This window comes from Bombus pyrosoma, linkage group LG18, assembly GCF_014825855.1.
Source record: "Bombus pyrosoma isolate SC7728 linkage group LG18, ASM1482585v1, whole genome shotgun sequence".
NCBI lineage: Eukaryota > Metazoa > Arthropoda > Insecta > Hymenoptera > Apidae > Bombus > Bombus pyrosoma.
The window spans coordinates 1,607,814-1,632,046 of NC_057787.1; the positions used below are offsets into that span (position 1 = coordinate 1,607,814).

At 40.6% G+C, this 24,233-nt stretch overlaps 1 protein-coding gene across 2 annotated transcripts; it reads left to right on the plus strand.

Moving 5' to 3' along the window:
- The first annotated feature begins 526 nt into the window (after positions 1-526).
- Positions 527-23,968, plus strand: LOC122577211 (homeobox protein Hox-A4). 2 transcript variants are annotated; one of them, XR_006320136.1, is made up of 3 exons: positions 527-2,469; positions 10,160-11,843; positions 23,657-23,968. XR_006320136.1 is itself a non-coding variant. In XM_043748363.1 (3 exons), exons 2-3 carry the CDS (start codon positions 1,527-1,529, stop codon positions 10,843-10,845), a joined length of 1,629 nt encoding a protein of 542 aa, XP_043604298.1. In that variant the 5' UTR covers positions 527-796; positions 877-1,526; the 3' UTR covers positions 10,846-13,339. The 2 variants fall into 2 exon arrangements, 1 of the variants encoding a protein (XP_043604298.1); XM_043748363.1 differs by lacking the exon at positions 23,657-23,968 and having other exon boundaries at positions 527-796; positions 877-2,469; positions 10,160-13,339.
- The last annotated feature ends 265 nt before the right edge of the window (positions 23,969-24,233 follow it).

A 24,233-nucleotide genomic window follows, 5' to 3' on the forward strand; every position in this document is an offset into this window, starting at 1 on the left:
GATTTGTTTTGCTACTTAAACATAACAATTATTTTACCTTAGATATATTGTGCATTTTAATTACATGCGTTCTGTAAAATATCTGCACATTTAATGAATACACAGCTTTGCTCGAGCGATCTAACGCGTCTATTACTAAGAGGAATCTGGAAATACGATAAAAGCCGCGTCACCCCGGCGACATCTGCCAATTAGCATCGTGATATCATTTAACCCCCGATGTCACGATCTCAATAACGTTAGACAGCATCGGCGTGCTTTTCGTCGAGCATTGACCATACTGGCGTAAGATGGATTTCAGAAGGATGGAGGCGGGTTAAGGAGATCCGTAGGAGTGACTATACCGTTCTAGGTACCCTGGAGTATGGCCCCATAAGGGCACAGGATCCACGCTTTCCGTGGCAGGGGTTGGTCTCGTGCTTCCGCGGAGTGGGGTTAGCTGGCGGCAGAGTAAGAGGAACGACGAGGAGAGGGGGTGTCCCGGCTCTCCGCAACGGCTCGAAGCCAGCCGGTCTCGTTGGACCTGGAGGGAGTTGGGAACAGAGTTGCCGGAGTTGCCAGACGAGTTTCTGCCGAGGCAGGACGAGCTCACTTTCATGGCTCTCTGACAGCTTGGCCGGCGGTCGATGGTGTCTATGTTCCTCGGATCGAATCGCTTGAAAAAATCAGTGTGAAGTGAATGGGATCGATTGGAGTTTGAGAAGGTGTCATATGGTGGTCGGATATTTCAGCGAAATTGAAGATTTAACGAGCGATTGCTAGGACTTTTCCAATGCATCGGGGACATTGATCGAAAGTTAGAAATATTATCGTCGATAAAATAGTGTAAAGTGTGTATGATTAGGAAAAAAATTATAAAGAATTCTAATGTCATAGAGAACGAGTGCGTAGAAGAACTCTGGTGACCGTCGCTCGCGAAGGAGGCACGAAGAAAGAAGTTGGTGCACCTGCCGCAGTGGTTCTCGTGGCGCCACTCACGTGTTGCATGCGTGCCGCGCTATCCATCATGGTCGCAAGCTTGGAGCAGTTCTGATTGGTCGGAGTCGCGGTCACGTGGTATGGTAATTGGGCTTCGGTGGGCGGGAAGGAGTGAACGAGGCCGCGGAGCTTCGTGGAAGATCGCAAAAGTGGCGGAAGGAGAGGAGAGGATAAGCAGCTGTCCACCGGGAGTCTGCTACTCTCCGTGGTCTTGCTCTTTTCGCTCGTTTTCTCTCCCCCTGTCTTTCTCCCTTTTCCGTCTTCTGCGTCTAGACGCGGTACCCTTTCCCCTCCGGTGGAAAAAGTCACCCTGCTCGCGGCGGCAGAGAGGGATGTCGGCCACGGGCCACAGTGCAGTGCGGTGTATACGCTTCCAACAATGAATATCATCAACATGGAACCGTGCGATTCTATGAATTAAACCTGGAACGTCGACGGAGGGTCGGACGAACTGGAAAAGTACCGTGACTACCGTCGATCATTGTTTGGCGTGTAACAAGACTCGAATCGTGGAATCGGGCGTCGCGAGACAAGAAATCCACGCAAACATGAGTTCATTTCTGATGAATCCATCCACCGGCGGTGGATATCATCATCACCAACACCAGCAGGCAGCTAGCAGCCATCATTTGGCCGCGACTTCCGTGATGGTGGATCCAAAGTTTCCTCCTAGCGAGGAATACAGTCAGAGTAACTACATCCCGTCCACTGGAGCGGAATTCTTTCCCGCCAGCGGAGGTGGTCATCATTTGAATCATCCGCAGTCTCATCAATTACAATACGGTTATCATCAGCATCATCATCAAGCGGCGTCTACTCCTTATGGAGCGTCGTCCGCGGTGCAGCTAAACGGCGGCTATGCCAGCTATGGTAGCTACTATGGACCGCATCATCCTCATCATCAAGTGCACGCCGTTCATCACGCGAGCCTGCATCCTCATCATCACGCGGTGGGCGCCTTGGCGATGCCGCCGGAGGCTCAACAACCGCCGCTCACGTGCCCATCGTCGATGCAGAACCAGCAACAGCCACAACAGCAGCAACCACCTGTGTCTGCATCGACTGTTCTCGGCTCCACTCCACTATCACCGGGTATTATGCAGAATCATGTGCAGCCGCCGGATAGTCTTCAACATCATCAACAGCCGAGTCAACAGCAGACACCGCACGAAAGTAACGCGTGCAGTCCTGCGAGTTCTAGTCAGCTGCATCGTGACAACTCGCCGGATCTTCAGCAGCAACCGGCTACCGGTCAACAGTCTCAACATATACAAAACTCGCAGCAACAGCAACCATCGCAACAGCAACAACAGAACCAACAGCAGTCGCAGCAACAGCATCACGTGGACGAGGGCTCCGATCAGGATGACATGGAAGATGATCAAATGATGGACGGGTCGCCGGGCATGCTGGAGGATGAGGAAGAGGAAGAGGAGAACGGGGACCGTGTGATTTATCCGTGGATGAAGAAGATTCACGTTGCTGGTGTCGGTGAGTTGGAACTTTCAACGCCCCTTTTTATTCCCACATCCCAGTGACGATGAAGATTGAGCAATTGTAGTATGGTAGCTTAATTTAGACAGGTCTCACCACGAAATACGCTATTTCCAGTTATTCTGCAATTAAAGGTGCAGGCTTTAATTGAATTTTAATTGATAGTTTGGAAATTATACGTTAGAAAATGGCAAGGAAGACTAACGATCTTCGTCCGACGGAACATGATGACTCTATAATCCTAGGTTTTACTACTTAAAAAACGTAGTATTCGTCCATGTTCCATTGTCATTTAAACTCCTCTGATATTTATTATGCTACATTTATACATTTATTATTATGCTTATATTCCATTGTATTATTCAGCTTTAAATACGATATTAACCAGTTTCTTTGTCTTACTTCGGCGTGTTCTCAGTTTCATCGTGTTTTCTGACAATCCGATTCATTGCACGTATTCGCTTTTTTGCCGTTATTAGCTCACTATTAAACGCCTGACGATAAAAACATAATCGCCATGTGTTTACCACACGCCACGGAGCGCATGACGAGAGTTCGGAAGCGATGTTGCAGGATTTACCTGTGAAACTAATACGCCGAGGCCGCAAGGTGACGCGTTACCGACCAGTCGGAAGACTGATGGGCTGCAATTTATCGTTCCACCTTCCGATCACCTGTGCGAGATTTTAGAAGCCTACCCATTTACCACCTATTCGGTTACGCTTAGTGCCGCTATTCTTCATCTCGTACCACACGTCAACTTGAGAAATAGCGAACTTTAAGGACGACTCTAAACACGTATTAGAAAAACAGACAAATCGATGCAAGGTTTATCTTATTGTTAGAAATAGGTTTCAAGCATAGACACGTGTTATACGATCTCGATCATTTTCTTTTCTCCTTTTTCTATTTTGTTTACCTGCTTGTAACTAGTTTGCGTTACAAACAGATAGGCTTTCCACTAAGAAACTTCTAATAAAAACGCATAAAAATTACTGGGAACTTTTTATATTTCTTGCACGCGTGAATGTCGTCTGTCTCGTTTTTTAAGAAGGTCGATATCGAATACAAAATGTCGAGGAGTTACACGATAACATAGTACACAAGCTTGGAATACTATTCATTGGAAACGCGGCGTTAGGAATGGCATGAGTGGTACGTGTAACGAACGTTGCCGTCTGCGGCAGGCATTTCGCAGAAGGATTATGAATCTACAAAGGGAATTTTTGCAACGTAATATGCCAGAGAATTGGGCTGCCTTTGCAGCCTCAAATTTCTATTCCGTTTTGACCGGGGAAAGTGCTGTTCATTCCAGCTTGCAACTATTTCGCTTTTCAGGCCGTTCTACACGGATACTATCGAACCGGAATATCATAATTCATATTTCCAGGTAACAAAAAATATCATCGATGAAAGAAGCACGGCGCACCGTATGCGAAACAAGTTTTTAACGCGTCGTTCCACCGTAACAAAGGTTTTCTTTCCATCTTTTTTTTCTCATTGTAAGCTCCGTTGGAATCGAGCTACGGCTAGTTGAAAGCTCGATAGTTAAAAAGCGATTCGTAAAGTAGCTTTGAAAATTATTTGAAAATTATACGTATTTGGATAGTTTTGGAAAATTTTATTTTGATTTTATTCTTCCTTTGTTTTATATACTTTATCTTGACGCTAAAATATGGTGCGTCTTTAATCTTGATTTTACGATTTTCAAAAATGCTTAGAATATTCTTCTATATAGTTTTGTATAGAAATTGTTTACCAAAACTTACGCAGAAGAATGCAATATAATTCTAATTCGTCGTGGCGAACAATCTTACGAGTCATATTCTTCATTTTCTTGCAAGAAGAGAAAGTTTTATCAACTACCAGTATCAGCATATCATCTATGACATTCTGTGTTATAACTAGACTGAGGATATTTATGTAATTTCATATTGTTATAAACTTTAAAGAAGTTTAGATAGAAAGCTGTTTTATGATTTACAAATTACAACAAGTACTTTGCTTCCAATAGCTGATATCTTTTTGCACATTTCTGTATCTTTAAATTACCCACAAGTGCACAGAAAGTTAGTTCTATCAACTACCAGTATCAGCATATCATCTATGACATTCTGTGTTATAACTAGATTGAGAATATTTATGTAATTTCATATTGTTATAAACTTTAAAGAAGTTTAGATAGAAAGCTGTTTTATGATTTACAAATTACAACAAGTACTTTGCTTCCAATAGCTGATATCTTTTTGCACATTTCTGTATCTTTAAATTACCCACAAGTGCACAGAAAGTTAGTTCTATCAACTATCAGTATCAGCATATCATCTATGACATTCTGTGTCATAACTAGACTGAGAATATTTATGTAATTTCATATTGTTATAAAATTTAAAGAAGTTTAGATAAAGACTTGTTTTATGATTTACAAATTACAACAAGTACTTTGCTTCCAATAGCTGATATCTTTTTGCACATTTCTGTATCTTTAAATTACCCACAAGTGTACAGAAAGTTAGTTCTATCAACTACCAGTATCATCATATCATCTATGACATTCTGTGTCATAACTAGACTGAGAATATTTATGTAATTTCATATTGTTATAAAATTTAAAGAAATTTAGATAGAGACTTGTTTTATGATTTACAAATTACAACAAGTACTTTACTTCCAGTAGCTGATATCTTTTTGCACATTTCTGTATCTTTAAATTACCCACAAGTGTACAGAAAGTTAGTTCTATCAACTACCAGTATCAGCATATCATCTATGACATTCTGTGTTATAACTAGATTGAGAATATTTATGTAATTTCATATTGTTATAAACTTTAAAGAAGTTTAGATAGAGACCTGTTTTATGATTTACAAATTACAACAAGCACTTTGCTTCCAACAGCTGATATCTTTTTGCACATTTCTGTATCTTTAAATTACCCACAAGTGCACAGAAATTAGTCTAATTAGTTAGAATTCCTCCTTTCGTTTCACCAATATGTTGCAGATGTACATATTTCAAAAGTGACACAACTAAAACAAATTCTTCAACTACTATTAGAAGGTTACAAAAATATCATTTAATACTAAACATTTTGTTAATGACAATAGAATAAATTCCAACAAACAATAGTCAAATATTATTTCAGCAATGTTCCATCTTTGGTCCCTGGAATCTTCCTTTGGCGACCTTCAAGTTCTTCCAACAAAGGTCTGAATTATTTTGATTTGTGACACTTTTGAGATATGTTTCATTCTGAGAAAAGAACACAACTATACTGCAAATATTTATGTGATTTTATATCGTTATAACAAATTAGAAGTTTAAAAAAGTTTAGAGATTTGTTTTATGATTTACAAATTACAACAAGTACTTTACTTCCAATACCTGATATCTTCTTGTACATTTCTGTACCTTTAAATTCCCCACAAATGCACAGAAATTAGTCCAGTTAGTTAGAATTCCTCGTTTCGTTTCACCAATATGTTGCAGATGTACATATTTCAAAAGTGACACAACTGAAACAAGTTCTTCAACTATTATTAGAAGGTTACAAAAATATCATTTAATACTAAACACTTAGTTGACGATAGAATAAATTCCAACAAACAATGGTCAAATATTATTTCAGTAATGTTCCATCTTTGGTCCTTGAAATCCTCCTTTGGCGATCTTCACGTTCTTCCAACAAAGGTCTGAGTTATTTTGGTTTCTGACACTTCTGAGATACACGTACGATATGTTCAATCCTGAGAAAAGAATCGCAAGCTCCAAATGCATCCTCGCGGAGCGTCGTCATTTTTATCCGCAGGAGTATCATTTTCGCGCATAACACGGTCCTCGCTTTCACGTTCAGTGCCAGTAAAGTCTGGTATGCGTGTCCGACGGCCTGTCGGAGACTGCAATCTCTCCCCCTTTGGATGTTCGAAGCTCAGCGACCGGACGTTGCTGTTAGGAGGGGCTTCTCGAGACCGTCGGTCAGCTTCGGAATGGAATGTGTCTGCACAGATTCTAAACTGAACTCGCTGCCATGCTTCCTCTATCGTGCTCGTACGGACCACCAAGGAACGCTTCTAGCATGCCACGCGAGGATTGACGTCGCTTGTGATACGACCAACGAATCGATGCACCAATCTCTTCTCATGTGTCATCTTCGTCGCGACCTGAACCGATGCTAGTGACGAGCCACGATGGTCACTTCTGATATCAAGTCTCGGTTACAACTCTTTAGAAGAAAACCATAGAACTACGATAAAAGCTTATGATAAGGCGGGAAATAAATGGGGTGTAAAATGGACGAAGAAATTGTACTGTAGAATTTTGTTTGTACCAACTCGTCGGAGGATAAGCAATTTATACGCAGAACTCCATTTATTTGTGTTCATTGAAGGATATACAATTTTTAATATAAGGATTTAGCGATTGTCTTCATTAACTGTGATTTTTCACCTGTGCAATAGGCGTTCATGCTCAAAAGAATTTAAATAATTGGGTTCAATAGACAGTTGGTTGAATCAGGTTGCATCAATAAATGGAGTTCTTCTATTCAGATTGGTGTGCATATAACATTGAAGCTTCTTCAACCTCACCATTATTTATAATTTTTTGTTTATGTAATAGAATTTTATATTTATGTGAATAGAATCAAAAGTTATTTCATTTGGTGCTAATTAACATTTTTTTAAGTTTTGCTGTAGAAGCTTAAAATGTAATGAAAAGTAATGAAAAGAAGACAGGGTGGTGCAAGGGGTTGAAAGGGTGAGATAAAAGTATACTACAGTTGGGTCATTCAAATTTAATATGGGGGTTGTGAAGAACACAAAACGATTAGAGGATCGTTGTTTGTCACTTTGATTTTTACACCCACTTCTTATGACTGTGCATTTTTTCTCAACGACTACCTTAAAGTCAATCTTCATCGCGGTATCAGACGAATAACATGTCAATTTATCAAGCACATGAGACTTTTTCGCTTCTGTTCATTCAATTGTGTAACGTCGCTCAGATGATGGCATCTGAAATAACGCGAAGATAAGAAGTTCGATATTATTTCGATACTATATGATCTTATTTGTAAATTTGGAATATTTCTGATTATATAATATTTATTATTGTATTGGGACTATGGGAACGACCAAATAACCTCAGACCTGCATTTCTTCAAAATGTTTTCTTCTGAACAACTTGCTTTCAGTTTTACTGTACGTACAATTTTAATATTATTTCATAACCAAAAGGACCAATTTGAATTTATCAAATTTATGTTCGAATATCACAGCAAATCATCATTCTTTTGACTAACTTCAGACTTGCACTTCTTCAAAATGCTTTCTTCTGAAGAACTTGCTTTCAATTTCACTGTACGTACAATTTTCATATTATTTCACAGCCAAAAGGACCAATTTGAATTTACCAAATGTATGTTTGCATATCACAGAAAATTATCATTCTTTTGACCTTTGCCTAAGAAGAGATAACTTTGATAATCCGGCGCGAATTTCGACAAGCATTCCAGCTATTTTCTTCAGCTATTTGTTTCCATACTATATGATCTTATTTGTAAATTTGGAATATTTACGATTATATAATATTTGTGATTGTATATGGACTATGAAAATGACCAAATAACTTCAGACCTGCATTTCTTCAAAATGCTTTCTTCTAAACAACTTGTTTTCAATTTTACTGTACGTACAATTTTCATATTATTTTACAGCCAAAAGGACCAATTTGAATTTATCAAATTTATATTCGCATATCAATCATCTTTCTTTTGACTTTTTGCCTAATAACTTTGATAATCCTGCTCGAATTTCGACAAGCATTTCAGCAATTTTCTTCAGCTATTTGTTTCCATACTATATAACCTTATTTGTAAATAAATAAATAAATTAATTTAAATAAATTAATTATTGCATATAAATATTGTAAATAAATGTAAATGTATTTGGAATATTTACAATTATATAATATTTGTGATTGTATCTGGACTATGAAAATGACCAAATAACTTCAGACCTGCATATTCTTCAAAATGCTTTCTTCTAAACAACTTGTTTTCTAAAAGGACCTATCATCAACTAAAAGGACTTATCTGAATTTACCAAATTTATGTTCGCATTCTTTTGACTTTTTGCCTAATAATTTTGATAATCCTGTTGGAATTTCGACAGGTATTTCAGCTATTTGGCGCTCGAGCAACGCGTCCTTGAAATATCGGTCAGCCGATTGGAAAATGTAGAGCCAGTTGTTTCAGCGTTTCACTGGAGAACGATGGTGTCGGTGCACGTGTCACGCTTCTTTATCCATTGCGATCGGTGATCGCGCGTTCCATGAAGTCGAGCGTGTGCCACTAGACGGTGACACGTCGCCTCGAGAGTATCGGCAATAGTACAAGTCTTAAAATAATGATGCTTGTCACTGGTCGGAGCCTGCACTCGTTCGAAAGCTGCAACAAATTTAACATTCAGATAATACGACTTGAAAATGCTCACATGGATGCACGTTATTAATTGTCTGCTGTGTTTTTACTTCCCATTTGTTATCACGATTCACTTTCGATTCTTTTCTTTTCTTTTTAGCGATTAAATAATCTTGAACAGAATCTCAAGATTATTAATTTTAGAGAGCCATTCTTCATTCAAGTTTCCTGAAACAGAATTATATTTATACTTTAAATATAATACGTGGAAAAGCGTGTTATAAAGAAGAATCGTCAGCAGTGAGAGAGAATGTACGATAAAAATCCGATTGTATTAAAGAATTCATTCATCGCGTTATTTCTTAAGACGTTTCTATACGTGTTGCGGATAAATAAGAAAAATCGATTGCCGCATATTAACTAGAAAAATCACACGATAACATCGGCGTGTAATTGCTTGAATAATCGCTTGGCTATTCGTGGCGTGCTATTTTCTAATGACAGATAAGGTCGAAACGATTACTTGCTAAAACTCTGTAATCATACAGAAAAAGCTAATCATATTTATATTCATCATTAATATAATTTTTGTTATTAAATAGCCTTGGGAGTTTGTTTTTTAATGGATTCACGCAGATTCAAGTTTCACCACCATGTACAACCATCTGAACACACGGGATACACTTAGATAAATAACACGTGGTCGATGCCTAAGCAAAGCAGTGTCGTTAAAAGTCGTACCAACTTAACTTGTAGGAACTAGCGGTCATACCAACTTAACGTTTCTCAACAATTTCAAGAATATATTATTTCTAATTCTTCGTTATATTCTCGGTAGCTTTAAAAACAACCATATTTTAATAAATTCGACTAGATTTTGGTCTCTAGAAGCCAGTCAACTAATTTCATTCGATTATTTCTAATTCCTCGTTATATTCTCGGTAGCCTTAAAAACAACCATATTTTAATAAATTCGACTAGATTTTGGTCTCTAGAAGCCAGTCAACTAACTTCACTCGATTATTTCTAATTCCCCGTTATATTCTCTGTCTCCTTAAAAACAACCATATTTTAATAAATTCGACCAGATTTTGGTCTCTAGAAGCCAGTCAACTAATTTCGCTCGATTATTTCTAATTCCTCGTTATATTCTCGGTTTCTTTAAAAACAACCATATTTTACCACACGATCTTAATAAATTCGACCAGATTCTGGTCTCTGGAAGCCAGTCAACTAACTCCACTCGATGTGTCTGTTTGGTTCTTGCAGCGAACGGCTCGTACCAGCCAGGGATGGAGCCGAAACGACAGAGGACCGCGTACACGAGGCACCAGATCCTCGAGCTGGAGAAGGAATTCCATTACAATAGGTACCTGACGAGACGGCGACGGATCGAGATCGCTCATACCCTGGTGTTGTCCGAGCGGCAGATTAAGATCTGGTTCCAGAACCGGCGTATGAAGTGGAAGAAGGACAACAAGCTGCCGAACACGAAGAACGTGCGCAGGAAGAACGCGAACGGTCAGACAGCGCCGCCGTCAGCGAAACAGACTAAGACACCGGCCACCAGATCGAAATTGGCAACCGGGAACAACAACAGTCAAAGGAAGAATAACAATTCCCCGTCGAGTGGAATCGACGCTAGTTTGGACTCGGGCGTTGGTTTGACGGACATGGCAGACGTGCACGCGGTGAACGCCGCCCTTCCGCATACGAACGTGGTTCATCCGAGTTTCCAAGGTCACCCGCATCCTCTGGCCCATCTTCAAGCACAGCTGAGTCATCATCATGTGAGTGGCATGATGGAGGGCCCGACGGGAGGACCGTTGGGACACATCGGCTCCGGAAGTATCAGTCCTCTTGCCCCGGCGACCAGTCCGTCTGGACTGTCGCAAGTCTCCGCGCCCATTCCGCCACCGGCGATCAAGTCCGATTACGGGCTAACGGCGCTGTAACATCCGTCCGGGGAACCGGACTGTTCAAGTCGACTGCCGGGCTTTGTTGGTACTGCTGGCCAGGGATTCGTTGCTGTTTGGTCGTAAAAGCATTCGTTTTAAATTCGTTAGCTATTTATCGAGTGAGCTGAAGTTTCACGAAACCATCGAAGAGATTGAACGAATGGAAAACGAGGTGGACAGATTGTTTCAACGATTGAAGAACATAGTTGGCTACTACTGAACGCATGAGGGTAGACACTTAGAGAGGAAAAGCTGCGTCATCCTTTGATCCTTGCTCCAACGAATCATTGTTTGATGGATGATCTGCCGGCAAGAAAGAGATTCGAGTAGCCGGAAGCGCGGATCCTCCATTACAATCAGCAGCAGTTCTCCAGGACGAATTCTGGTATAACCTGGCGTTGGCCTAGAAAGGAACATCAGTTACTGGAACATGGTCTAGAAGCCACGGTGATTCGCGCAAATCGCTCGTCTATTGTGTCTCAGTCGAAACAGTGACCTGAATACACAAAGGATGGGACTGAAGTTTCATGCGGTCTTTCTCCTTCCCAACACGGCTGAGTCATCATCATCTGGATGATACGGCGGACGATCGAGCGACTGGTCTGGTAAAACAAATGGGCGCTCACGATGTCGGTTACTAATTTTCTTCACTCTCGGTGCTCTCTGACTATTGGGGTTCACAGTGTCTGTCACAGGATCGTCGAGGTAACAGGGACGCTAAACAGCGTCTAGCGCTAGGTCTTTGCAAGTGAGAAGTACCATGGCGCGTACTTGAAGACTGAGTGACGATGTCGGGGACGTTTGTCAAGTGTCACTAGGTGTAGAAAACAGGGTCCAGGATTTACAAGCTCTGGTCAGGAACTGATAGACACGGGGCAGTTTATAAAAGAGTGTGGAAAGATGTGAGTTATCGTTTGAAACTTTGTGAAAGAACGTCGGCCCGAACAACTGGCGAGTGCTCGTGTGTAGCGTTGAAAAACTGCACTCGATACGTCGTAAGTCAAAGTTTCTTCTTTCTAACGATAGAATTCTCTGCGTTTCAAAAACTTCGACATTCTTCATTTGCATTGTTTCTATTGGGTTCTTGTAATATTGAAAATTTTGTGAAAATTAATTCAATATATTTCGCAGCACACTATTGGGTTTTTCAAAAGTCGAAGTTTTGAATCTCTCGATTCTTCCAATCTCCCACTATGACTCTTCCTTTTGTCGAAAGCTCTGGTTCGATAGATAACCGTCCCTCGACTCAAACGTAAAAGAGGAGATGGGAAAAAGGAATCGACTCGTCCCACGACGCGTGAAACTGTACATACACCTGGATAACGTACGCCATGTATATAGTCGTGTAAAGAAATTCTTATTACTACGTGATTAAAGTGCATCGTATTTCGTATGTCATTACGTAAGTGTGCGGTCTTAGTGTCTTAAGTATTCGATAGGGAACTGTCGCAGAACGTTCCAGCCACGAAAACACATTTATGTTCACCAAGCGTTGAATCATTGAACATTGTTTCTTCGTGTAGAAGAAGAATTCGTTTCAAAGGAAATGTACAGTGACGCCTGCGTTTCGATATGAACGTATTTATGCAAAAATAAGAGAGAAAAGGTTAATAAAGTAGCGAAGAAAATAACTGAGAATATTTGTCTATAAATATCATGCGGATTTAGCTGCGTTTTCTTTCACTTTAACAAAAGGACTAGAATTCCACCTCACAAGATCCTATTCCCATAGAAACTTCATTTTCTCCGTTCTTTTCCAAATTTCCTGTTAATAGACCCGTTGATTTGTCCAATCGTTATTGAATTTGCCAGAGTTGTTTGCCCATGGAACCGGAGTTCGTTGTCCGCGGCAAAGTGGAAACTTCCTGTACTCGTCAGACAGGGCGTAGCGAGATCGTCGGACCGAGCGAGGCTCTGGCGAAATCTCCTGAAATTCGCTTGAAGCTCGCGTCACGTGCATGTTGTAAATAATGCTGCGAGATATCGTCTATTTTTATCGAGAAAGTATACCGAACGACCAATAACAAGGATTTAGATTACAAAAAGAAAAAAAAAAAAAGATGTAGCAAGTGACGTCAAACGAATCGATGTATTACGAGAGAGAGAAAGAGAGAGAGAGAGAGAATAGCAATGAACCGTTAATTTAAATGCACAGAGTCGCTGTGACGATATACCAAAACGATGTTTATCTGATTAAATATAGGAGTATAGAGATATTAAGAAACATTAAACGCGTTCTATTTCGAACGAAGGAGGATGAAAGGCGGTCCTAGTGTAACTAGCCAGTTCTAAGCAAACAAGTGCACGAGTTTACAAGGACGTTCTATTAAGTGTGACATTATATTCCTTGACATTCTACCGATAATGTATATAGCCTGTACGATAAGAATCGGCACACTTCGATGATTATGCTTATATTGATCGTAGTGATCGATTAAGATACAGTCGTGAAGTAAGTTGAATCAATAAATAAATGTTTCGTAATTTACAATAAGGTCGTGTTTCCTAAAAAAAAAAAAGAGAGAAGAAAAAATCGACATCCTTCCATCTGAAGAATTTTGTATTTTTTTTTTTTTTTCGTTTTCTTAAGAATCCAGTGATTCTATTAATGTCAACTTCTTATCGTATCGCGTATAGCCTAACTGGTTTTTAGCGAACTATTATCATCGGTTTCGTTGCTTCTACGTACTTAAGTTGCGCACATTTTGCTGCCCCCCCCCCTCTCTCCTATTCGTCGTTATCGCGAACGTGAAAAATGAACATTTCGGTTATTATAGATTTATTATGTGGCGCATTCTTATCGGTTTTTCGCGCGATACATCATTTGAAGCAGGAAACAAACGATAGCCAGCCGAGTCGAGGTAAACTTGTTAGTTGACGGCGTTGACAGTATCTCATCCATATTACGTATGCAAAGTTGCGTGCATATATTTACCGGTTTCATGGAGAAGCCCGCATAATAAATCATTTCCCTTCGAAAAAGGAATACACCGATCGGTGGAAAACGCGCGAGAAAAATAACGAGATAATGCCACGTATGAATCATTCTGATAAAACCGACCAACGAGCATAACGTCGCCTTTGATAGCGAACCCTCGGACGACTTAATGCCGCCAAAAAATTCAATTGTCCGTTATCTTCTGCACAAACGAAACGTCAATTTGCTGCGAGGCAATCGTTTCACGCTGTGTACCCCAATTTACCATCAACCACGGGAAATGGCATTTCCAGCGCTATAGGGGTTCGTTATAACTCTATATCAGTCAATTTGAGATTCCACGAGTTTATTAAATAAGACGGAACGATGACTAGCACACTTTTACAAATATTTGACGAGCGCTTCAGTGAAAGCAATACTCTTAAAAGAAGGAAAAATGGCCAAATGGTGACCACTATTGTTCCCAAATTATCGAATTTCCAACGTTATCGCGAAGAAACTTAGAAAACGACCAAGTAACAATCGTTGTTAAATAAATTCTTTAATTTCCAACGTCCGTACAAAGGGAGAGCATTGAAATACGTCTAAACAGCAATAGTTACCATTCCTTGGCCATTCAATTTCCTACGTCCTCGTAAAAAAAGAGTTAAGAAACAACCAAGTGCCAATGACTAGCCTTCCTAATTTATCTAATTTCCATCATAATTCTTCAACTTTATTCTACTATATGTACACGTATCATTTCAAATATCAAACCCTATCACCAAATTCGGTGCCAGTTCTCCATAGCAGAGATATCGATTTCTTACGTGGGGACATTCGACACATACGTAACGCAGTATTATGCTAGCAGTACAGTTTACAAGCATCGAGGGGACATTCTGTTGGGTAGCCTGGACGCGAAAGGGGTTCTCCAACGGGTGCCGTTTCTCCTATATGCGTACGCGCCCATGCGTGCAACATTGTGGCTGTTGCGCATGCGCGAACACGTGCGTGGTTGCCGCAGCATGGACTGGGGATATGCCGCAGCAGCCTCGAAAAGAAGGGTGGCACCCGGAAAGCGAATGAGGGGCCGCCTGCACGACCCTGCCTCCGCCCATGCAACCAGCAGCCCAGCCAACAGCCGAGATAACCTGCTACCACCCAGGATCGAAAGTCAGACATGGCTCGTTGCTGCTTTCGTTTCATGTTTTCTGGAATAATCGCATCGCCTGTCCGCGATGCGATGTTGTACGCGACGTTGTCATTGCGAATGACCCGGTGCTCTGGAATTTTTTACCATTTGGGCGAAAGTAGGCGTTTCTTAGGCAAATGATATTTACAGCATATTTCTTTCCTGTTTTCAACTGCGCTGCGTTCGTTTCATTATTTTCGAGTATTTTCTACTTATCTAACGTTAAGAAACATGTCAAGAATATGAGGATGCTCTCATTGCGTTGAACTCTTCTTAGAACTCAAATTCAGAAAATGGTTGATAATTCTGAATATATTGTTCTGCAGTTTTCAATGGTTGATAACTCAGGGATGATGGGAGGTTAAGATGAATGGAATATAAAAATATTCCATAATGAAATTAGCAATGGCAGACGATTGCGTGTTCCTGAAAATGGGGAATGTTTCAGTCCACATCCTGAAACAATACGTGTCATCATTCGATCGATCTGTAAAACATCTTCAATCCAACTCAGATTAATTCGAACACGGTGTACGATAGATCCATAACGAATTTCCAACTAGATTCCCTAGTTTTGGGGTAAAAAGCAGAGGGAATCAGCAAGCGACACGATTACCAGCAAGGTTCTCGAGGAGGAAGGAAGCACACAAGAGCAGCTAATTGCAAGATCTATACACTAATCCGCTATCCACGGAGCGACCTACGTTCTCTTCCGGTCTTGAATACCCTTACAAGCCACTCTCGGATATAGATTGTGTTGGGCGTGAATTAAGGTAAATAGGCTGACCGGTTGATTGTCTTGAACTATATCCCTCAAATTACTTGGCAATTATTTGTCTCTACATCGAAAAGGCTCCATATATTGTCGATATTAGGACATCTGCCTATTCGAATAGTCAAACAAATTTTACTTTAGTCGAAGTACAGGCATTTGCAACAGAGTTAAGGTACAAGAAATATAAGGATACTGTTAGAGATAATATTAGGCACAGCAGATAGATGAGAGTACAGTAATTTGGTCTGAGTATACCTAGTTTAAAATGAGGTGAAATGTTCTGTAGTGTTTTACAAATATTATAAGGGACGCGAGGGAAATAACAGGTTTATAATAAGAAAGAAGAAATGTAGAAGATAAAAGCACTAAATCGGTAGATTATAAAATGGAAAATCTTGGAAGAACAACAGATACCTTGCTCCTATGTCACATTAAAAATCAGGGGACGATCTTTGTTGCAATTTCCTTCTACTCATCCAATGTGTCCCTGGTCTCTTTGGGGGTGGGAACAGACAGCGACACTGTACGAACGCGAAATACCTTCCGGGCCGGTTATCAGATCCTCCTTACGATTCGTGACCCTATTTTCAGGCGGCGTTATGCCACCTACACGCCACGTTCCACATTCGTTGCGCCAAGACAAATGATCCGTATGCGTCGGTCATTTCGCCTCGCATCCGCCTGGCAATCGCGCGATCTACAAGCTGTACGATGTACGGTGTACAGTGGGTGGCCAGTGAATCGCTCGTTTGGCAAAGTACGGGGACAAACAACGTGAAATTCGCGCCTTGTCCCGCCCCCCACCACCCCCGCAGCTAAGATTTAACGGGTTTCTGACCACACACTTCGGTTGCGCAACATTGCTGCGATCTGCCTAACAAATGATTCGCTGGGAACCATCAACGTTGCACTATTTAAGTCGATTGCAACTTTGGGTTCGCGAAAAAATGCATTTTCTTGGATTCGTCTAAGACTTTTCTTATCGCAAGGTGAAGCGATTGAAAAATGCTGTTTTTTGAAATTAAATAACTTAAAATCCTTGCTTTAATGCAAAATTGCAAATTTGAAAGATGCCAGCAATTTACGTCCAAATTTTGAGCCAACGAAAAGGAACATTTAATTATGCATCGAAATGTGAAGTTCGAAGTTCTCAGTTGAATTTCTGAAAAATATTTGACGAATGAATCGGAGAAGTTGGAATAATACTCCGTTGGAGTATTGGACAAGACTTCCTGGAGTTTTTGAGTAGATTGGAAGATTTATGATGAGACGTAACAAGGTTGCAGTTGAAGGTAGTGCGGTTGCAGCCAGCACTTCCTGTTGAGATAAGTGGACAGCTGAGGACTCGGGAAAGTGATTGCAGTTTCTGAAGCAAACGTTGTCTGACTTTGAAATTGCACGCCTACTGCATTCACCAAAACCGTACTTTACTGTCATTTTTCCAACTTCCTATAAACTTTTACTTTATCTCGCTTTCTGTTTAGATAAGTTTATCCACATAGGACACGCGATGTTCATGTTGAGAATTTTGGATCTTGATAGCCGAAATAATGGTGTAGGAACACTGAATTTACGCTTGGAATTGATATTAGAATAATTATATATTTATTTGATGGACGATTTCTAAGATATTCATCGATACGCACTTGCACGCGTCTCAGCACTTTCTTCCATATCCGACTGTTAACCGACTGTACTGTTTACATTCTTCCGTTTTCGAGACGTTACGCACACACATACTTCCACACACTGATACTCACATACAAGTACCTCCACTACGCATCTAACCTACTCCAGCACATAAAATTATACATATCTCAATAGTTCAATATGGCTACTGGATAATTCATGGTTAGGCTTGGTGTTCAGCAGCGCGGCGGTCGGTCGAATTTGAAAACAGCAAAAATGACGGGGATTCGAGCGATCCCCATTATGTGTAATTGGAGGGGATTAACGAGTCACGACTCCATTTATCAGGGCTCGTAATTACAAAGCATCCCGCTTCTCTCTCTCTTTCGTGCCACCCCTTCTCGCCGTGGCGCGTTCATCGCGTCACTTTACGCTCGCTCCACCGACTGACTGACATCCCCCAGAGGCAGTTTCGCATCTCAAATACACATTAGGCTGTAACTAAAGATAACAGGAGCCCCGTGTCGTCGACGGGGGAGCCCGGTGAAATTAGATTCGAAACCCGCAGACACCGCGGACACCTCGTCACCCTGTATTCGATCACCGCTGAGATGCTAATCGTAACTCCGGGAGACCTGGGCCATTTTACCGGAGAAACGATGGAAATATGTTTTGAAAATTGGCGGCAGTTGGAAACGATGGACGATCATGCGAATTGCTTGAAACCGTTCTTGTTATGCACAAACAATTATCTTCGACTTTGAAGAATAGATAGCTATATATAAAGCAGTAATCAGATGCTAGAACTACTGAGTTTGAAAATACACAAGTACACGTCTATTAATTGAAGTGAATTGAATAACATTGAACAGAACATTGAACAAGATTATTGTTAAATTTTTAGAAGGATGACAATATGGTCAAGAGACAACAGAATCAAGAAAACTGAACGCTACTGTAGAAAGCTACATTTTGAACTATACATTTGATTTACTTATTTTTGATTCAGTTAGTTTCGTATATCACACTTGGTACGTTTATTTATACAAAATTCTCGAAATTGTTACAATGTCATCAAGATAAGAATGTCTGGAATACTTAATAACGCATAAACTATATTCAATAACTTGGTTGCAATGAAAGACAAAATCAGTTACAATACTGGGACAATGTTTTTTTCTTTAGCAGGGCAGTTAAACGAGTCCGGTGTTACTGCACAGTAGCAATCGTGGACACGCGCGGTTGATGCAGCGACCCAGCCGGAAAGTTAACACGGGCGGTCGCGTCGATCCTCGGAATTAATTAAAACCATCGAAACGAGGGGGACGTGTATTTTTATCTGGCTCGGTCTTGGTGACACATCTATCTCGAAGCTGCCGTATCACGTAAAAAAGACGAGTTCTGCTACCGCCTGCTACTGCTACCGTAACTTTATCTTCGCTGCCAATCCCAATGCGTCCATTTATAAGTTTCCTTATAAGTATCGACTCGCGTCGTCTGCTCGCGATCAAATCTGACTTCTGGATTGACAACTGACTCGAACAAATCGTCGCTGATTGTTGTTAAAATGTTTCTTGTGTTGTGATTGCTCGCGATACTGGTTTTATGGAAGGATGAACCATGGTTTCATTAATCTGTAGCTCCTCGTAGTATCTTTCAAAGAATATCAATATCAGACTCTGAACAATAACGTTGAGCAACGCGAGTAGCAACAAGAACTGGAAATAAATCTCTAAATATACCTTCTTGCTTTACTAAGATTCAACTGAAATGAGCCACCTCATCCCCATCAGCCTTCGTTTCTTTCTCTACAGATCATTATCTCGACGAAACCGTTTTCTCTTCGCTTTCACGACGTTTCCAAGCTATCTGCTGCTCTGTCCTCCATACTATCCTTCGCCAAAAAGAGCCAACAACGGCTGCAAGTCAACTTGACGAAACAACTTGCGAACGAGTCGCCGCGGCAACATCAGCCACCGCGAACCGCGCTATTACCAGGACTCGTCGACGGTACCTGTCGCTAGTCGCTGCCCCTGCGTGGATCAGCGGCCCGAGAAAAAGAATCAGAGCGACAGAGAGGCGACTACGTGTCCGTCGGCCAACAGATAGAGACGAAACGAGCAGCCTGGGCGGCGCAAAGACTTCGACTCGCAAGCCGCACGTTCATTAATCTTGATCGGATCAGTCGAGATAGCGGCGAGCTGTTTCGGAAACCCTCCCCCACCAGGCGTTCTCATCAAGTCCCCTAGTACCATCGTTTCAACCTCCTCTTCCTCCACCTCCACCTCCACCACCGCCTCCTTCTTCATCTTCTTCTTCTTTCTCTTCTGGCTCGTATCCTCCATCCGCGTCTCGCAGCTCCTTTTTCTTTCTCCAACTCTTTCCTGGACCCTCCTCTGCACACCAAGGGTTCAGGGGCGCAAGAAAACCCCCAGGACGGATCGGTACCGCAGTGCCGACGACGGCCAGCCGTTTTAATTCCGGCTGAATCGACTGCCAATCCCCTTCCCTCGACCTCGTTCGCCCTCTCCCCTCTCTAGCCTGCATCGAGCCTTTATAATTCATTAAATTCTTTTTTCTTTCGTTGCACAACCTATTCGACGTGAACTCGGTGATCTTCTCTCTGTTCGTATGGTTGCATGTGCGGTGCTGTTGAGAGGAGAAGGTACGCTCGGGGTGACACTCCAGGTGTTGCGTGTTTACTGTACTTTGCTTGTACAGGAATTTTCGTCGATCATTGATCAAGATAAACTCGTGATCTTCTTATTTGCTGGAAATAACAATGTTTGATGAGAAACAGGATGGATTCTTTAGTCGTTCTTAGGTGTAAGTTCTGTCAAGATTGAAACTTTTGTGAATGTTACTCTACAGACGTATTAACATTTTGACTGCCACGTGAGTCATATATGACCCACGGTTTCTCCTGTGACGCCACGGTGGTCATTGGTGACCGGAGCGCTTCAACTTTCTACAATTGTAAAAATTGAATGAAAATTGAATTAACTGATAAATAGAAGATACCTTGAAATAAAAAGTGCCCCATTGAACAATTAAACATTTTTATTAGAACATCAATAAAAGAAAATGAGGTTAAATCTTGCATCTAACGGTGCACTGCGTTTGCATCCATATCTTTGAGGGGTAATCTACCAATATTATTATAAACACACTTTAGAAAATAATCGTAAATGCTGCTTTATAATCATATAATTGAGGTTAGAAGTGTGAACATACCTTACTGTTATATATAGAATGAGTAAATACTGTTAACTAATATCTTCCACACGTTTCAACAAAATATTCTGCACGTTTTGCTTGCGACGAAACAACGAATGCGAATGGTTTGTTGAAATAAAAGAAGCCTTGTTATAATATGTTGCTATCAACTGTTAGCAAAGTGCCACGGTGGTCACCCGTGACCACCAATAAGATAAACGGTCCATTGGGGAAGAACGTTGTCTTGCATCATCAATTTATTATTATTTTGCCATTATATGCTTTGGATAATAAAAATACTCCCGTGATGTCCTCGGTGAAACATGTGATTTCAAAGTGTTAAATTATTTCTATTGCTGTTGAAGATTTTGAAAAGTTACTAACGCTGCATTGCAAAGTTATCTTCAATTCGTTTTGATGTCGCTTAAAACATCATATACAGAATATAAGAAATAGATATTGGCACGCAAAACTGAATTGGTGGCCCTGAAATTATCTTCAGGGTATTTTCACAGATACTTTGTAGGTTAGTTAGATGCTGAATTTAAGCAACACCCGGTATATGAATACTTCAACAAGAGAAGCATAATATCATCTAAAATTAGAGCAACCGATAATTACTGAAGCAGTACTTTTGCCCTTTTATATCCGCTTTCCTGAAATCCTTTTCATAAATTGGCGGGAAATTCAAATACAATTGGCAGGCGATTTTCACATTTGAGAAAGCTGAAGCCGTGGCGTCCTGAGCGAAACGTGTGATTTCCGCGTGGCAGTCAAATTGTTAATCCTTTCGATATTATATAATCAATTTTCTAAGTTATTAATTAACCAAATGATAAGTACATGTTTGGTAAAACCACCTGAAAAAATGTGCTCCTGTCATTAATTTTTCTTATAGTAAAAAATATTTACCTGTGAATGCAAAAGAAAAAGAAGAGAAAGAGAGATAGAGAGACGAAAGGAATTTTTCGCGAAAAATGAAAAAAGCACCCCTATCACAGAGGATATGGCGAGGCAAAAAATACGTCCGAGCAGCAGCACAACGGCGGATAGCGGTGATCAGTGGGTAGCTCCTTTAATTTCACCAGGATCGCCTGTCAATCCTCCTTCATACCTGCTCCTTATAATTCATTAAAATTCTTTTTGCTTGCCTGAAAACGTGACGGATCTTGTTTTCAATTTAGTAGAGCCCCGACTGTGACTACCATAATGCCCCGCATGAGTTACCCGCGGAATAGCAATGAGTCTTCTGGACGGCCGGCTGGGAGTCGCGATCGGGATTCCTTCGTAGAAACTCGTTTTCGGCCGCGGAGAATGAATTTTGAACGACGGGGAAATTAGAATTTTTGTTCCACCAGCGTCCCTCCACTCTTTTTTCTTCCTCTTGTATCTTGAATAATAAATGGCGCTATAACAAAAAAAAAAAAAAATGAAAATGTTAGACTTCGATATCGCGCTGAATGAAAAATCGATTAATTTTACGTTATTTTCATTTGCTTGAAATGTACGAAAACATATTACTTTTATCTCGTATCGTAATTATTTAATATTATATAGAGTTACGGTTGCAACATTGTAAATTGATTGTTCAAAGTATGACGTTGCTACGCAGTCGAACACGTGAAATTAATGAATTTGCGGTTTTTACGTCTGTTCTCACGAATTAATTTTGTTCTGTAGCAACAGCGTGACTTTCATATTTTACAAAGCGTTGCAAGGTTCCAGAAGGTCTGCTTTATCTTTCATCGGTGAGAAAATGTTGATTTTTCGGGGATCATGGCGTGAAAATAAAATGATCCGAACAAACCAGGTCTCAGGTTAAATTTGTTGCACGAAGATCCTATCATGTTATACGATATATACGGGGTGTAAATAGTAAATTTCGTGAGCTCCTCGGTGACACGTTTTATCAGTGGTTTACGTGGAACATAGGGAGTAGCCAGTGGCGAAACCCTCTTAGCCCTCGACAAGTATCCCCTTCGACACTAACCGAATTGGGCATTATCGCCCTTCGTGTAATTAATCCTGCGATTCCGTTAACCCAAGATGAAGAAGGATCAGTATTAATCTTGTTCATCAAAAATCATCCCACTTCTGCACGAAGCCTAGAACTCTGCTCCATTTTCTATTACAATGTTTCTTACTTAAACTTTACTATTCAAAGAGTGATATCAATTTTCTTGTAAACAGATTCTGGATTTGCACGTGTTCATAGGAAACTTCAATGTGGATAACATAGAAAAATAGTAGAATTTGGAAAATCTCTTTCTCCTGTTATAGTAATTAGAAGATAGAACAAAGCTCAACTTAGGCTCTAATTCATAAAAGTATAAATATGCAACAAAATTTACAGTCTTCTTATAAGATATCAGATATCCTCGCCAGTTTTTTGATTAAAATTGGAATAAAAGACGAGCAGAAATTTGATACATGGTAAGACTAGTAAAATATGGTTTTTGAAATTCATTCGAGTTCCATGCGCAAGGTACAATTCGTTCTTGCCACGCGTTTTGCAATTCTGACACGTTATCGACTGTTATCCAGAGCATCCAGCGCAATTCCTTTATCGCTTAATACGCCGTGACGACTTGAAATTAAACCCATCGCTCGTTCGACAAAAACATAATCCGACGATGGTAAAGAGGGAAATCGGACATCGGGGCAGGGAGGATCATAGCGGAGCGACCCGTGACGCGCATAGAATCGCCATTTCAAGCTCCTCTTCACAGCTGCTCTCTTTTTTCCATCGCTCCCATTGTGACAGCCCCTCTCGAGCACAAAGCGTGGACACGAGCTACGATTCTTCACAGTTACAGCTTAAAAAGTGTCTTAATCGTGGTGTACTGTCGTTTTAAACAAACTCCTAATCGCTCTTCAAAATGCCTTTGGACTATCTACGTTTCATGCAGTTCAATTTTTTTCTCCTAACAAATATATTTCTATTCATTTCTTCTTTTCTTGTCGCTCTAAATCTTTGGAAAGTTTCATGTGTCTTAAAGGACACCGCGGTCTTCTCAGCGATTTGTCAATTTTCCCTGAACAGTGTCGTGCTCCAAATTAATGACAACATTTTCAGGAAAATGTCCGGACGAATGAATTGGATCCATGACGCACGCATTCCGTTTCTCACGAGCCGAGGCTCCAGGATCGACCCTTCGATACAATTAAAAGAAGGGTCCGCCCTGGACTATTTGGTCCAGCCTACAACAACATCCTGCCGTACTCGTTGAGCGGGATTGGACGAGGAAAGATCCTTTGACATTGGTCCACGGCCGAATTCCTGGACCATTATTAACACCCTGCTGTTTTCCGCTGTCTACGTTTCGATTTTCATGGCTGCTGCTCATAGAAAGTAAGAGGATATTTCCTCTTCTTCAGGCAAAACTTCTGGAAAATTTAAGTTTCCGGTTGAATGCGTCTGTTTGATGGAAAAGAATAAGTTAAATGGTAAAAATTGAAATTGGTGTTTTGATTCTTTACAAAGAACAATATTAACATTATATTATTGTTAGTTCTAAAGATACAAATAAAGGATAGACAGTAACAGAAGAAAAGAAGTTCATAATTTCTCTTCTTTGTTTCCTTTGGCTCCTCAATTTCCTCTCTTCTTTTTTGATTCTTCCGAAAAATTCAATAAATATTAAAATAGTATG

Coding starts and splice junctions, on each gene's coding strand:
- LOC122577211 (XM_043748363.1), top strand. CDS start 1,527: ATGAGTTCATTTCTGATGAATCCATCCACCGGCGGTGGATATCATCAT. Junction 2,470..10,159: donor GATTCACGTTGCTGGTGTCG/GTGAGTTGGAAC, acceptor TGGTTCTTGCAG/CGAACGGCTCGTACCAGCCA.